This window comes from Sceloporus occidentalis, unplaced genomic scaffold, assembly GCF_023333645.1.
Source record: "Sceloporus occidentalis isolate IW3139 unplaced genomic scaffold, rSceOcc1.0.p SCAF_5, whole genome shotgun sequence".
In the NCBI taxonomy this organism is placed as follows: domain Eukaryota; kingdom Metazoa; phylum Chordata; class Lepidosauria; order Squamata; family Phrynosomatidae; genus Sceloporus; species Sceloporus occidentalis.
The window spans coordinates 135780777-135797684 of record NW_028316985.1 but is presented as its reverse complement, the minus strand read 5'-3'; the positions used below and the strand labels follow the sequence as shown (position 1 = coordinate 135797684).

At 40.6% G+C, this 16908-nt stretch overlaps 1 protein-coding gene across 4 annotated transcripts in view; it reads right to left on the bottom strand.

Annotated features, from left to right (window-relative positions):
* MARCHF1 (membrane associated ring-CH-type finger 1) overlaps positions 1–16908 on the bottom strand; it is a 175950-nt gene that overhangs the window by 54838 nt on the left and 104204 nt on the right. For all 4 annotated transcript variants that reach the window (XM_089525572.1, XM_089525573.1, XM_089525575.1 and 1 more), the window contains one exon: positions 9867–9917. In XM_089525572.1, the coding sequence (XP_089381698.1) occupies positions 9867–9917 (51 nt within the window). The remainder of the gene's footprint in view (positions 1–9866; positions 9918–16908) is intronic.

Sequence of the window (16908 nt, the reverse complement as noted above, 5' to 3'; positions counted from 1 at the left end):
TATTCTTGTTTGCTACACACTAAATTTTAAATATGAGCAACAAAGAGCATAATAGCTAATTCTCTCTTTATTTACTATTTACTCATTTGCCCCCATATTTTCCTATGCAGGACCTAATGTGGTTTACAACACAGATTAAAACAAAATGCAAATAAAAATGAGTCAGAATATTAAAGAACAATTTAAAAACAACTACATAACATATGGAAACAGCTATTTTTAAATAAAGTGTAAAATATCTATCAGCCCTGAATGGAGCTGGTACCAGTAACTACATTTCATTCATTTACTCAAGTTTTAAAGGCAAATATGAGATCCTACACTATCAATCCATGCAACCATTAGTTTAAAAAAAATAAAGTAGTAGTAGTAGTAGCAGTAATACAGTTTTATGAATCTCTCTTTGCATGTGTTTAACCTTCTCAGGAAAGAGGAAACACTTGGATTACATTTAATATGAAAAATAACTATATGTCATTAGCATTTCATGTAAGAAGCATTTCACTGCAAAATGGATCTTATACATTTGTCAACATATCCACAGAGGACTTTATTGCAAAGAGAAATTATTTCCACTGGATAGCCATATTGGAGAAGAAGGGGAAATCTACTGGTTCCTTCTCAAATCGTAATTGATCTTAAATTATTCACACATTTTAGACAGCACTAAACATTTAGGGAAAAAACAGAGCAGGAAAGAAAGCATGCTTCTTGAAAAATGGCTGTATTTGCTTTTAATGGCTGAAGGAGAATGAACATTAAAATATCAAAAAGTCTATAAAATGTTAATGAGAAGTTCTGTACAGAAAAGGTACCCTTTCATGAAGAGATTCTCTGTTTCTGCCAAGGAAAGACAGACATGACATTTTTCTTTCAGCTATTTCTTAAAAAAAAAAGAAAAAAGAACAGAAATCCAAGAAAACTGAAAGACAGACAGGGGCTAGCCGTTCCTCTCCACACACATTCATGTGAGCAGAGATGTGGTTGTGGAGGAGAGATATCTGTATTTTTAATGCACATGCAAAACTGCAGGATTTCCATTTGAGAAATAAAATGCCTTAGAGAGAATGAAACAGCTGTGATCTTCCTTCCACTCTTCCCATGGCTACTAAAGATGGAGGGGGGGGGGTCCATGGATTTTAGTAATGAAAAGCAATCCACATGAAAAAAGGAGAACAATTGGACATTTTCCCCATATTGTTTCATTTGGGCTGCAGACTCACAAATGGACAGTGCAAGATTTGGATTTTTTGTGTGAACTTGCCAATGGTATATAACTGAAAAAGCAGTATAAAATTGTTTGAGCTGTGCTTTTGTATAAAATTTATATACAAATGAATGTCTAGAAGAGCAGGGAACCTGGTATATGTGCATATATGTGTGTGTGGCAAATTTATACTTACTTGTCTATGATGACAGGTTTACTCTAGAATGCTGCTACTTTTACAAACACCTAGCAACTGTTGTGCCTCTAGGTGAAACAAGTTACTGTAATGATGCCTTTTGATGTAGTGTTCACAACCTCATATCTTGCTCAGCAGCTTGGTGAGGGATGTTTTGTGACACCAACTGGAGCTATTCCTTCTTTCTTTTCTTCATTTGGGCTCAGGAAATCAATTTCTTTATTTATTCAGTTATTTTTCTCCTCCTGTAATCTTCAATCTTGCAATGATTATTCTTACACATCATATTAATCTCTTTCCTTAATCTTCTGTGTCCTTGGTACCAGGTATATCTAATCAAACAGACATAATATCTACATATGCAATGTACTTTTGAAATCCTGATCTATATGGCTGTGGTTTATCAAGAGTTTGTAAAATGAACAAAGATGCAACATAAAAACAAAGGCATTAACCAGGAGAAAGGGTTTGTGTGGGATTGTGTGCACACATGAAAATACACACACACTCTCTTTCTCTCAACTAAAATGTTTCTGTTAACTTCAGCAAAATGTGACTCGACCCCAGTAAAACCCATATGTTGTCCTGGAACTCAAACCCAGTGGATACTAAGGGCCCACTGTGTAAAAATGATCCAGAATGAGTATCATATTTGCATATTCTTCATCCTGTACTGATCATGTTGAAGTGTTCAGGAGGCTTCTCTTTTATTTTATTTTAGATTAACTTCAACTCATCTATCCAAACCCAGACTAACAGACATTAATCTTAACTAGGGTATATTAATAATAATAATAATAAAATTTTATTTCTATACCGCTATTCCAGCGATCACAGCGGTGTACATCAAAGAGTAAGACAATTGAAACATTAGCATGAAATAATACAAAGTTAATAATTAAGAACAGTTAAAAAAAAAAGTTAAAAAAAAAAAACAAAACCTAACAACACCCTATACAAGTGGCTGTGTAGAATGGAATACACAAAAACATTGCCACGGGGAAAAGAATGACCACAAGGCTCACGGGGGGAAAGCCTGGCGGAACAAAAAAGTCTTCAAGTTCTTCTTGAAAGCATCGAGGGAGGTGGAAGTACGGAGCTCATTGGGGAGGGAGTTCCAGAGCTGAGGGGCTGAAATAGAGAAAGCCCTCTGAGCTGATGCATATCGAGCGTCTGGAACTCTTAAAAGATGTCTTTCACCCGACCTGAGAGTGCGGGGTAGATTGTATGGGGAGAGGCGGTCCTCCAAGTACCCTGGGCCCAAGCCATTTAGGGCTTTATAGGTGATAACCAACACCTTGTATTCGGCCCGGAAGCGAATAGGCAGCCAATGGAGATCTTTTAGGACTGATGTTATATGGTTGGCCCTGGAACATCCAGTAACCAGCCGAGCAGCCATATTCTGCACTAATTGAAGCTTCCGGGTTTGGTACAAGGGTTGCCCCATGTAAAGCGCATTACAGAAATCGAGAGGTTACCAGAGCATGTATAACGGTTTCAAGGTCCCCCCGGCCAAGGAAGGGTCGCAGTTGGCGTATCAGCCAAAGCTGATAACAGGTGCTCCTGACCGCTGCATCCACCTGAGCAGTAAGGTGAAGCGATGAGTCCAGAAGCACCCCCAAACTGCGAACAGAGTCCTTCACAGGAAGCGTGACCCCATTTAGGACAGGTGGAAAAATTTCCTTACCCAGACCAGGAGAGCCAATCACCAGTACTTCCGTTTTCTCTGGATTCAGGCTGAGTCTGTTTTCCCTCATCTAGCCCATTACCGACTCCAAGCAAGCATTAAGAGGAGAGATGCTATCCTTAGTTACTGCATCAGACGGAGACAAAGAGAAAACTATTTGGGTGTCATCAGCGTACTGATAACACCGCGCCCCGTGTCTCCGGATGATCTCTCCCAGCGGCTTCATGTAAATGTTAAAAAGCATAGGGGACAAAATCGCTCCCTGAGGGACCCCAGATGTCAGGGCCTTCCTATCGGAGCGACAGTCCCCCAGCTCCACCATCTGGAATCTGCCTGAGAGGTAGGAACGGAACCACTGCAAAGCAGAGCCCCCGATACCCAACTCCCTCAGGCGACCCAGAAGGATACCATGGTCGATGGTATCGAAGGCCGCTGAAATGTCCAAGAGCACTAACAGGGATACGCTCCCCCTGTCCATACCCAGACGGAGATCATCAACTAAGGCGACCATAGCAGTCTCAACTCCATAGCCCGCCCGGAAGCCGGTTTGAAATGGGTCCAGATAATCCGTCTCATCCAAGATCCCTTGAAGCTGAAAGGCAACTGCCCTCTCGATCACCTTCCCTAAAAATGGCAGCAGCGAGACAGGCCGATAATTGTTCCGAATTAGGGGGTCAAGGGAGGGCTTTTTCAACAAAGGTTTAACAATGGCCGTCTTCAAAGTTGATGGAAACTGCCCATCCCTGAAGGATGTATTGATAATACGGTGCAACATATTAGTCACAACCGTTCCCCCTTGAGCTGTCAGCCATGAAGGACAGGGATCGAGAGAGCAAGTCATCTTCCTAACACTTCGAAGAATCTTGTCCACATCCTCAGTACAGACAGACTCAAAGTGATCCAGTTTAACCAAGTCCACGGAGGCTCTGGACACCTCTACTCTAGATTCTGAACTAATAATGGAGTCAAGATCAATCCTTATCCGAGAGATTTTATCCGTAAAGAAGTTGTTAAACTCGTCGCAGCAGGCTTTCGATGGTTCCAAAATAGGGTTCAGGGGAGGAGGGAGTTGAGTAAGCTCCCTCACTACCCTGAACAGCTCTGCCGGACGCAACTCCGCGGACGCGATACGCGCAGAAAAGAGTTCTTCGCTGCGATTATCGCCACTCCATAGTCCTTCAAAATAGAGTCCAGGAGTGTCTTGTCGGCTAAGGTCTGATGTTTCCGCCATTTGCGCTCTAGTCGTCGCAAAACCCGCTTCCTGGCCCGAAGATCTTCCGTATACCAAGGCCGTTTTTTGGAAGCAGGTCTGAGAGGACGCTTGGGGGCGATACTGTATATAGCCCTGGAGAGATCAATATCCCAGATGTTAGTTAGGGCATCAACAGAATCACCGTCAGTTCCAACCATAAGCCCCTCTAGGGCTTCTTGGAACCTTTTGGGTTCCATCAGCCTTCGAGGGTGAACCATCCGAATAGGTCCGCCACCCCCAGGAGGGATCCGGGTAGAAGCCTTGATATTAGCCTCAACCAGGAAATGGTCCGTCCATGACAAGTCAATGTCAGTTTCAGTTATTGTTTCAACTGCTTACTGAATTCAGATGTTACACTACACTGCCGTTATTATACTTCACTTAGGGATTGTCCACACAGGCTCAAAGAAACAGCCCTGTCCTGTTTCAAAGCATACTGTACCCATTGCCAAAACAGGAGCTATGCTCTAGGGCTTAACTCTGGACAAATGAAACAAAACAAAACATCCCAGTTCGTTTAGTTTCCATTAGGAAAGAGCGAACTATTGCACAGATGTGTAGACTGCACAGTGGTGCAGAAGCAATTAGGAGCAAGTGCCCAGGGATGTGCAAGCTGCTAGTACCACTATTGGCCATAATATTTTTGTCACCCACCCACAAATTGATCACAGAAGTCCATGAGTGCTCAGTTTCACCACTGACCCATTGCTCACCCCATGGAGCAAAATGACAACAAACATGTCAGGTTACCAATAATACAATGGATTTAACAAAAAACAAAAAACAAACTAGCTGGTCCAACAGGGGGCCATGGGGAGATGAGGAGAAAGGGAGCACTACACGCCGAGGCAGTGTATTCCATAGTCAAGCAGCTCTTACCATCAATAAATTCTTCCTAACATTTAGATAGAATCTCTTTTCCTGTTGCTGGAATCCATTACTCCATGTCCCAGAATTGGACTCAGTATTCCAGGTGAAATCTGACCAAAGCAGAATAGAGAGGTACTATGCCCTTCTTTGGAGGTCTTGAAACAGAAGTTGGATGGGGATCTTACAGGAGTGCTTTAGCTCAGTTGTCTTTTGACAGAGAGGCAGGATAAAAATAAAGTTTTTATTATTTTTACTGTGTATTCCTGCATAGCTGGGGGCTGGAGCTAATAGCCCTTGTGGTTCCTTCCACCTCTAAGATTCTGATTCCATTTCTTCACAGAAATATTATTTTCTGCATAGAAATTACTGTTTCTCGCACATATACTACTGGTTTTTTTTTTTGGGGGGGGGGGGGAAGAGAAACAACCATGTCCAAATTTTGTGGAGAGTAAGGGGTTGTACAGACTGGCATAAAGAGCCGGTGTGGGGGCAGAGTGGGGGCCGCACGCTGGCAGTGTCACACCGCATCTTCAGCGCAGCGTTAATACATACTGTGCCGAAGAAGTAGAGAAAAGCCGCCACCACGACTAGGGAGCTACAGTGGAAAAGGGGGCCACTTTTTGCAAATTCTTTTTGTGTCATGGAAAGGGCAGATTGGGGCCACTGCATGCGGTTGCCATGGCCCCAATCCAGTGCTTCCAGGAGCAGCCCGCAGCCACCCCTTAAGGGCCATCTGTCAAGCCCCTAAGTCTTTTAATCAGATTTCCCAGCACTCAAAAATACATTTTCAACCATGTTTAGAATATTTTTGGATATTTTTTTCATCCCTAGTAGGAATTCTGGCATAGCACTGGACTCCATAAGCCTGAGAAAAGCTAAAGCCAATACACAGTCTAGCAACCATTTGAATTAAGCCAAGAACTAAGAATTAAGAACTAAGGCCATCATTTAAATTCTAATTATGATGCATTTTTTTTTCTTTTATTAAAAGTGATTTGCTGTTCCATCCCTTCTTTCATCTTGGTATCTCATCAGTATTTCACAAGCTTTAATTGCACCTCACAAAACCTCTAACAAAACCATAAAAATATGTTTATCTTCTACTGTAAAGAACTAAAGCTTATGAAGGTAAATTAGAGGTAGGTCTCAAGTTTTTGTCTTGTACATTTGGCTATTTTTTTTGCTCACACTAACATTAATGCTAATACCAAAATCCTAAATCGTACTGTGGCAGTAAACCCGTGCCCAAGATAAAATATAGTGTTATTCAAAACACTATACTCTTAATTCCAGAGAGATAGTTGTTATTTATTTGTTTTAAAATAAAAAAGAGTCCTATGATGTCATGATGCCTAATACACTGTGGCATACACTTTTATGGATTAGAAAATTGAGTATGTCAGACAAAAACTGTCAGATGGTTTTATTAACATGCATATTGTGTCTTAATAGCCAAAGGACAAAATGCAAGAGATAGCAGGAGACACATTTTTGTACAAATGTCCAAAATGCACAAAGTAAAAACAGAGACCCCTTACCAGCACCAGTCACTGAAAATAATACCACTTTTCTTGCTATGCTAATTTAACACTCAAGAGAGAAAATTATTTTATGTAGTAGGAAACAAATCTCCCTTATAAATCATATGAAAGTGTGGGAGTCAGCCCATCACTATTGACAGGTTATGGTTTATATTTACCTGCATATCTTACGAAGGTGAGAACTGTATTTTCAGTGAAAAGGCAGATTACAGATTATTTTAAATGAACCTAGCATGTTGCATCGCCCACAGCAATGGCTTTTTACTCACATAGGGCAAAATATGTCAATCTCTACACAAGAGAATAAACCGACAAACAAATATGTCATTAAACAAACTAGCAGTGCTCAAAAACTAGCATGCAAACTTTGTGTGTCTGTCTTCTATGGCTTAAAAGTTAGCATATGAAAAACAAGAAAACCTCACATGGATGCTTCTATGTGAAATTCATGAACTAGAATACTGTACATCCGAAAACTGGATTATATTGGACATAATTATCATTAAGATTTCTTTCCTATTTCCTAGAGTAGTTCCTAGAGTAGTTGCTGTCTCATATGTTGAATCAAGACAGCAAGAAAATGAATACAGTAGATTTTTGATATCTGTGGGCTTGCCATCCATGGACTTAAGCATCTAAGGATGGCAAGTCCCATTACTTTCAATGGGGGCACATGTATGTGGCCGTGTTAGTGGCCACACACATTTTGTGCTTGTCATTGAGGACAATGGGCCTCAAGGTCCTGCTTTTTTTATCTGTGGGTGGGGGCCGTCCAGAACAGACCCCCCCCCCCCCCCACAAATATAAAGGGCAGAATGTATTATTACACTGATTTATGGCATGAACAGATCACTTTTCATTTCCTTTATACTTTTGAGCTCTGCAGAGAAAAGTAATACTTCCCTAAACTTTGTATGTCCTGTAGGCATAATTATTTACAAACCTCTCAGAAACACGAAGGCTTTCATGGCCGGCATCCATAGTTTTTTGTGGGTTTTTCAGGCTATGTGGCCATGTTCTAGAAGAGTTTCTTCCTGATGCTTTGCCAGCATCAGTGGCTGGCGTCTTCAGAAAATGCTTACCTGGAAAGGAGTTGGGTATGTGTGTGTGTGTGTGTGTGTATGTGTATATATATATATATATATATATATATATATATATATATATATATATATATTGTGTGACCTGGAAAGGCAGGAGTGATTTGCATGTGTATTGTTCTGTTACTAATGGCAGGCCTCAGGGTAAGAGAGTCTGCAAAAGATGATTAGTGTCTCTGAGGCCTGCCATTAGCAACAGAACAATATACGTGCAAATCACTCCTGCCTTTCCAGGTCACACAATATATATACCCAACTCCTTTCCAGGCAAGCATTTTCTGGAGATGCCAGCCACAAATGCTGGCGAAATGTCAGGAAGAAACTCTCAGAAAGAACTTGTGAATGTTTCTTTGTGTACCTGTGACTGACAACTTTCCAGGCAAGTATTCTCTGAAGATGCCAGTCACAGATGCTGGTGAAATGTCAGGAAGAAACTCTTCTAGAACATGGCCACATAGCCCGAAAATCCCACAAAAAACTTCTCAGAAAGAACTTGTGAATGTTTCTTTGTGTACCTGTGACTGACAACTGAAGACATTACTTCATGTATCCTTTCCAAGTACAGTCGGCCCACACCTTACGTGGAGGATCCGTTCCGGACCCCGCCGCATAAGGCGAATTCCGCCTATGCTCGAGCCCCATTGGAAACAATGGGGCTTGTGCACGGTGGGGCGTGGGGCACCGCGCACACACGCACGCGCGCACCCATTCATATGAATGGGATGCACCACCCCTTTTGCCCCACGCACACCCCACGGCTTGAGTGCCTATGCTCAAGACCGTGTAAAGTGTGTCCGCGTATAATGCAGGCACGTTGTATACACCAGTTTATGTCATTTGGGGGCTATGCACACCAGCATCTTTAGCCGGGTTGGGGATGGAGTTGGGGCATAGCATCTACATGACGCACACCCTGCTTTGCCCCCAGGTTGGCATGACACTGTGCATCACACCACACAGCGTGCGGTGTCACAGTGTTCCTCTGGCGCTGCATTGTCATGATGCAGCGCTGAAGGAGTGCTATAAAGCTGCAGTGTGGCAGCTATCATGCCCTTTGCAGGGCACAAAAAGAAGCTGCTTTTTGCAGCTCCTTTTGGTTTCCTGCAAAGGCCAGATTGGGGCCGTGGAATGCAGTTGCTGCGGCCCTGATATGGCCGTAAAAGGGGTCGCTGCAGGCTGTTCCTTCAGGGCGGTCTGCACAACCTCTTAGAGAGATAGAGAAAGTCAGAGACTTCAAGTTGCTACATGACTTTTTTGTCATTTTACATTGTTAAAATGGTAGTCAGTGAACCTACAGGGGAACTGTATGCTTTCTGTAACCAGCTCCAGTCAGTTGTATGGCCACAGCTTTTTGGATCTGCTAAAGTTTCCAGTGTCCAAAGGCAGCCCCACATATAGTGTGCTGCAGTAATCTAAACAGGATGTAAACAAAGTATGTGTCCTCATAGCCAGATCTGACATCTCAAGAAATGAATAGAGTTGGCATACTAGTTTTAGCTGTGTTAATACACTCCTGACCACTACCTAAAATCTGGGCATCTAGGCTCATAATTAAATCCAAGACACAGATCTGAGATTGCAGTGGGAGTGTAACCAGATACCACAAAGGTTTAATTCTATTCCCTGACCTATATTTTGACTGACTAGGAGGACCTTTGTCTTGCCTGAATTAAGGTTCAATTTGTTTTTTCTCATCCAGTTCATTACATAAGCTGTCAAACATGGCATTTCAAGAGTAAATACTTATTAAATATGACATCGTAAGTAGACATAAACCTAGTTTAATGTGCACACTATCTGAGACTAAGCTGCCCAATCAATATAGGAAAGAAAAATATTGATACTTTCATCAGTACATGGCAATTACTGTAAAGGCCATATACACAAGTAACTTTGCCCTTCAGATATTTAAGCACATCCCATCATTTTCAGTGGGAATCACTCCAAAGGAAATGTGTTTCAAATCACATTCCAAATATTCTGTCTGTCAAGCAGACCTTCCTGAGAACTTACCTTTGAAATGTTACTTGATCGACTTGTAGAGCGGCCTGGAGACTTCTCATTCTGTAAAGAGAAGTATATCAATTGCTTAGATGATGGTATACACATACATACATACATACATACATACACAATTAACAAGCATTATTTTGCATTACTCCCCAGTTGCAGAGATCATATAAATGAGGAATTACTAGTTAGAATATTTTAAAAAAGGACTTTAAATATGCTCAGGAACGTTTATGCATCCAGAACAGTTTTTATTTTTGTATTCAGCTTCTTGACATTGTACCAAAAACTGTTTTTGAATATCCTTGCATGTTTAAAAGTGGCTTTACATGATACAGATAATAGAAAAAATAGTTAGAAACCCATTGGCCATGTGGATTAGAGATGTGATAGATATTGCATGATGATGACACCATCCTCCAGGACATCAGGAGGACACCCAATGCATAATGATAACACCATTTTCCAGAACCTCCAGAAGACACCCAGCATATGATACCACATTCTGTAAAACTTCCAGTGCACAGTGATGACATCAACCTCCAAAATTTCCAGAGGACAATCCTTGAAGGACAACATGGGCACGTCAAGGCAGAGAGGCAGGACACAGTCAAGATTGTTTCTGTCAGTGCATCCTCCAGGTTGTCCATCATCATGCACCAAAAAATAGTCACAGATTATTCTCATATGCTCTCCCATCCTCTCCCCAGTCACTATATGGTTGTGTTACAGGAAGACTGAAAAAGGTGAATTTCATGGTCCTCTAGTATATTTGAATACTTGAGTAAAACAAAAAGTGAGGCTTGCAGGAGGATTTTTCTCACTGGAGTTTCTTGATATATAAGAAGCCTCTTTTTCATTCTCTGCACAAATCTCTGAATATTCTTTGCATTGTAATGTGGATTTAGTAATGCATATTTCTTTTTGTGGAAATATCCAAAAGATCCAGATATTATCTAAATCTCTCTCTCTCTCTCTCTCTCTCTCTGTGTGTGTGTGTGTGTGTGTGTGTGTGTACATGTGTGTATAATTTATATCCCATCCTTTCCCCAAAACTTAGACTCAGGGAAGTTCACAGCATCAAAAAACAGTACAATTAAAAGCATACAAAAATGATGCATTAAAATAGAATCAAATTATTACAATATTAAAATATATTACATGTTAGAAAAATAAAAATGTTAAAAATACTTTGAAACAATACAACACCCCAGCCTATTCTTTAAAAACTTTCTGTTTTAAATGCCTGTCTAAACAGGCAAGTCTTAGCCTGCCGGTGGAAGGCCAGGAAGAGGCCTTCCACCGGCAGAGTTTCACAGTCTAGGGCAATCATGGAAAAAGCCTTCTCTCGTGCCCCACCAACTGTGCTTGTGATGGTGGTGGGACGGAAAGAAGGGCCTTCCTGAGGATCGCAGAGCCCAGGCAGATTCATACAGGGATCTGAGCCATATAGGGCTTTATAGGTCATAACCAGCATTTTGAATTGTGCCCATAAACAAACTGGCAGTCAATTGAGTTGTTTCAACAGGAGCATTGTGTGGTCTCTGTAACTAGTCCCAGTTAACAATCTGGCTGAAGCTCTTTGGAGCAATTGCAGTTTTCAAAGGCAGCCCCAAGCAGAATGTATTACAGTAGTCCAAATGACATGTAACCAAGGCATGTACAACCAAGGCCAGGTCCAGCATCTCATGGAACAGGTGCATTTGGCACATAAGTTTTAAATGTGCAAAAGCATTCTTGATCATTGCAGAGACCTGGCCGTCCAGGTTAAAAGCTGAGTCCAAGAAAATTCCCAAACTGCAACCCTGCATTTTCAAAGGGAATGTCACCCCATCTAAGACAAGCTTGATTCCTATTCCCTGATCTGCCTTCCAACTCTGTCTTGCCTGGATTAAGTTTCAATTTGTTTGCCCTCATCTAGTCCATTACTGATGACAGACACTGGTTTAGGACCAGGACAGCTTCCTTGGACTGGGGTGTGAAGGAGTAATACAGCTGTGTGTCATTCGCATATTGATGGCACCACACCCCAAAACTCTGGATTACCCCTCCCAGCGGTTTCATGTATATGTTAAAGAGCATAGGGGACAACACAGAACCCTGAGGGACCCCACGGGTCAATGGCCAGGGGGTTGAGCAGGAGTCCCCCAGAACTACCTTCTGAGTTCACCCCTCCATGAAGGAACAGAGCCACTTTAAACTGTACCTACAAGTCCCATACCAGCAAGGTGACCGAGAAGCATACCATGGTCAATGGTATAGAAAGCCACTGTGAGGTCCAGCAGAACTAACAGGGGCACATTCCCCATCCAGTTCCCGGCGTAGGTCATTCACCAAGGTGACCAAAGCTGCCTCTTTCCCATAGCGAGGCCTGAAACCAGATTGAAATGGATCTAGATAATCTGTTTCATCTAGAAACCTCTGGAGTTGGGAAGCAACCATATGGCTGCGGGAATGATGCCAGGGAGAAAGGGGCCGGGTGGCCCCTTTCTTCCATGCCTCTGGCTCCTGGGGTGTCCAGGGGCGTGAAGTCCCAAGGACACCCCTTTTCCGCGCCACGGAGAAGCGGCAGTCTGTACCGCGCCAAAGATTCTTTTAACTGGAGATGCCACAAATTGAAACTGCAACCTAGGCTGTCACTGAACAATGGCACCCAACTATCTTGCTACACCAGAAGAAGGTCCAAAGTTGTCTGCAGTGTTGTTGCAAATAGTCATCTGTGCTGGCTGGTTATTACAACACACCTGAAGCTGAAACATACACACATATTCTTGGAAATGCAACCTATTGAATTGAATAATGCTCACTTCTAAGATGACATATAGACTCATATGGTTAATCACCAATTTGGTGGTACAGAAAACAATAACACAATATTCCAAGCACTGAATAAGATTATGATGATGCTAACTGCAATTATCTCTTCAGACTGAATCTAGTCCATGTTTCTCAAACAGCTCTTTTGAAGTCCACCTATAGAATTATGCTTTAATTTGCCAAAAAATTAAATCAGCAGACCATGATCTAGTGCATTTTTTATTTTAACTACTAATTAAATGTAAATGAGGTAGATGAATCAATAGAATACAGTCCATTATGTTAAAAACAGTAATGCTTTGCATTCAATAAATAGGTCTATTTCCTTGTTAAAAAACACAGTTGTTATTTCTTCATTAAACTAGCACACAAGGTTATGAACTGCTTCAAAACAGATTACAGCTACTTAAAATTAAAATTAAAATATGCCTTACAACACCAGTCAATTCCTTTCCATAATACTAGAAAACTCCACAAGAAATGCTTGTTTCATATGAATACAGCCTGAACACACACACACTCTAAATAGATGGATTGCCCATGTCACAGTTTTGCACAGATCAGTAAGAGAAACACTACACTAATGAAATGATCCTTTTCCAAGTGGCATGCTGTTTGGGTAGTTCACATCACATCACAAAATGATAAAGAAAACTAGACAATGAAGGCTAAAGAAGATATTACTTTAAAGATGTAGGTAGGAGCTACATATCTTTTTTTATTCTAGGTTAAGTTTCAGAATCTTGACTCTGATCAGGATACAAGATTGGGCAGTGGGGAGAGTGGCCCCCTCCGTTATGGTCCTGATATGAATTGGGTCCATTGCACCTACAATTTATATATTGAAAAACAATTATTTTCTTTCTTTCTTTCTGTCTTTCTTTCTTTCTTTCTTTCTTTCTAGTCATTTATGGGATTTATATCTCACCTTTCTCCCAAAATGGGTTGCAATATAGCTTAAAACAATTTAAAAGATAAAACTAAAACATTAATTGCAAAACATCATAGTTTATCACACAGGCCCCTGGAACAGTCCTGTCGCGTTACAAAAGGCGGCGTGATGGGAACGGGAGGCGGCATAGGATGCAGTTTACCACACAGGAAAACACTGCCACTGCTGGAAGTTCTCATTACATTCCGGATGCGTCACAGAGGGAACGCTTCTAAACAGTTCCTGGAAATTGTCTCCTGGGGAACACATCTGGAACGCAATGAGAACTTCCAACGGCGACGTTCTCCTGTCCAGTAAACTGCGTTCTATGCCACCTCCCGTTCCCATCAAGCCCCCTTTTGTAATGTGGCAGGCCTGTTCCAGGGAGGAGAGCCGTCAAATGACTAGCTTAGACAGCTTTTAAAAAGCTGTCAGGACGGATCTCTTCCGGCAGCGCCTTCCTGAATAGAAGCACTCAGCCAAAAATGAATTCCCTTTCCATCATGTATTGTGTACCACTCAGTTTATTCCTGAAATAGGAATTGCATTTAACTGTGTTGTGAATCAGTCCCACCTTACAAAACAGTTCTTAGCTACTAGTATTGCATGCCATCTCTGCTATTGTGTGGAAATGCTCCAAGAAACTGGGCTCAATCAACTGTATATTTGTCTACATGAATGGAGTGCAGTCATATGTAACTGTTGTGATGGTAAACCATATGTTGAGTAAATAGCATATGGGAATAGATCAAGAAAGACATGAAGATTATATTGTGACACTGCATGGCTTTATTTCTAAATAGTCAAAGTACTTAACATGTAAAGGGATAATTTAGATATCATGATAAACCCTGAGAGGAGACACACCTTTCCCTTTCTGAATGACACAGAAGAGGTGTTCAGAACTTTGCATCAGTTTTAGATTAACCATGATCTGTTATGATATCCAACCCTCTCAACTTAATCTTAGCTATAGGTACTGGAAACGAGCCAAATTCAAAGTATAGTACAGTTTTTAATGCTAATAAGTTTTGGCCAAAGATAATTAAGATTTACAATTTCGTTGTTGGGTGATACACTAAACTGTGGTTATTCTGAATGAAAGGAAAAACTTCCAACCAACTCATGATCATGGCAGAGGGCTATTATGTCTGGAGGAACCTGTGGGGAGACCATGTGCTTTCCCACAGTTTACCATTACATCTGAACACAGATATCATATACACCTTGGGAAAGTTACTTTTTCTACTAAAACTCCCAGAATCCCCAGCTACCAGATAGACAGAAAATTCTGAGTGTTCCAAAAATATCACTTTCCAAAGATATGCTGTCATGTTTGATATACAGCCCTATCCGTGCAGGTGCTAAAAAACACAGATGATCACACCCCATATAAATAATAATAATAATAATAATAATAATAATAATAATATTTATATACCGCCTCTTCTGATTGAGGATCGAGGCGGGTAACAACAAAGAAAACACAATATACAACAATAAAAACAACAAGCCCCACAAAACCCCGACCCAACCATCCCTCCCAATTATAAAATTAAACAGTAAAAAAAATGTTTAAAAAGTACATAACAATACATCAAAGTTAAAAACAAATCACAAATAATAAAAATAATAAAAGGGGGATTCAATTGGTTCTGGACATTATCCATCAGGGAAGGCCTGCCGGAAGAGAAAAGTTTTTGTCGCCTTTTTAAAGCCTCGAGTGAGGATAATTGGCGAATCTCTTCCAGCAGGTCATTCCAAGTTTTTGGAGCGGTGACAGAGAAAGACCTCCAGGAGGTCACCGCCAATCTGGACTTTCTAGATTGTAAAAGGTTTTTCCCGGAGGAAAATGGTGATGACATGACCACCACATTTCAGCATGTGTTCTTCACATATCTCCCAATGAATAATATAGCTCACGGTGATGCAAGGGTGGTCAAATTTGTGGACTGGAAGCCCGCCAAGAGGGAGGGCCCACTGTACTTAGAAAAGCCTTACGAAGTAAGCCAGTGTCGAACTTGTGAGAACTACTGTTATTTGAAAGAACAAAAGCAAAAATAAAATAGACCCCCCCCCCCAAGAGCGCATAATACATGCACACATCTTGAGGAAAAGGCATGATCTGATCATAAGGACATAAGGCAAGTTATTACAATACATTTCCATCTTGCTTAATATCTGTGCAAAATAAAGATTATATTTATCTTACATAGCAAATATATACTTATCTTTAAATATTGACATATTTACATATGTTCAGATATTAATCTTGAATGTCAAATATATTTTTTCTATTACTATTTGTACTATTTCTGTTTCTACTTATATCAGTAATAGAAATTTCTATTACTCTGTTCTTTAATTTATCTGTGGCATCCTACACCATTAATGAATGCATCAAAATCACAAAAGGTCTCAATTTATTTGGGTTGTATCTCTGTATGTCACGGTCACTCTCTGCTGCTTCCCTGCTAATGTCTAAATTACCAGGCAATTATAAATGATCTTCAAGAGTGCACCAATTTACATTTATTTGTGCTAGCTAACAGAGCTTGAACATTTGGATGCTGTTCATTCATATAACATGTGTAAAATTGTAATGTATATTTTTGATACTTTCCTCCCAGCCTGGTAGGGGGGGGAAACACAAAAACAAACATTTTGCTTTACACCATGCTGCAAATAACAGTTGACTATCAGCTTAAACATTTTTGTAATAAAAATCTTTTCATCATGCTGCTCTGTACAATAGAAAAGCCATACACTGGAGCCCTCATACTTTCTGGAAGGTGATAAAATGTAATTACGATCTGTTTTTTAAAAAAAAAAGAAAGAAAAAGAAAAAGAAGACTTAGTTGTTTTGTTCATGGTGTATTTTGCTCAGTTTTTAACACTTGTTCCTGGCTGGAGAGATACATTGCACAGTTTATTTTAAGGACAGTGCTCTCAGTCATGAAGCCTGTACTCATTTTCTCTTTAACAGCAGTATTAGACAGGAATCTCCTGAGTACCTGATTCTGTATTAGAATGCTTTATATACTTAAAAGATAATATCATAACTTGTTTCTCCAATGTCAAAGAATGATCAACTGTTGTTGTCATTTAGAAAAAGTTGATGCAATGACTGTATTATGAATAGCACATATCCAAGCACCTACGTATATGCTAAGCCCCATTTGGAGAATAAAAAAGTCCCCACTCTTTGATTACAGAGAATTTTAACAGAATGATATCTATCTCCACAATCACCATCTTTACCCTTCAGCCTTTTTTCCACTCACAATAAATTTGTAC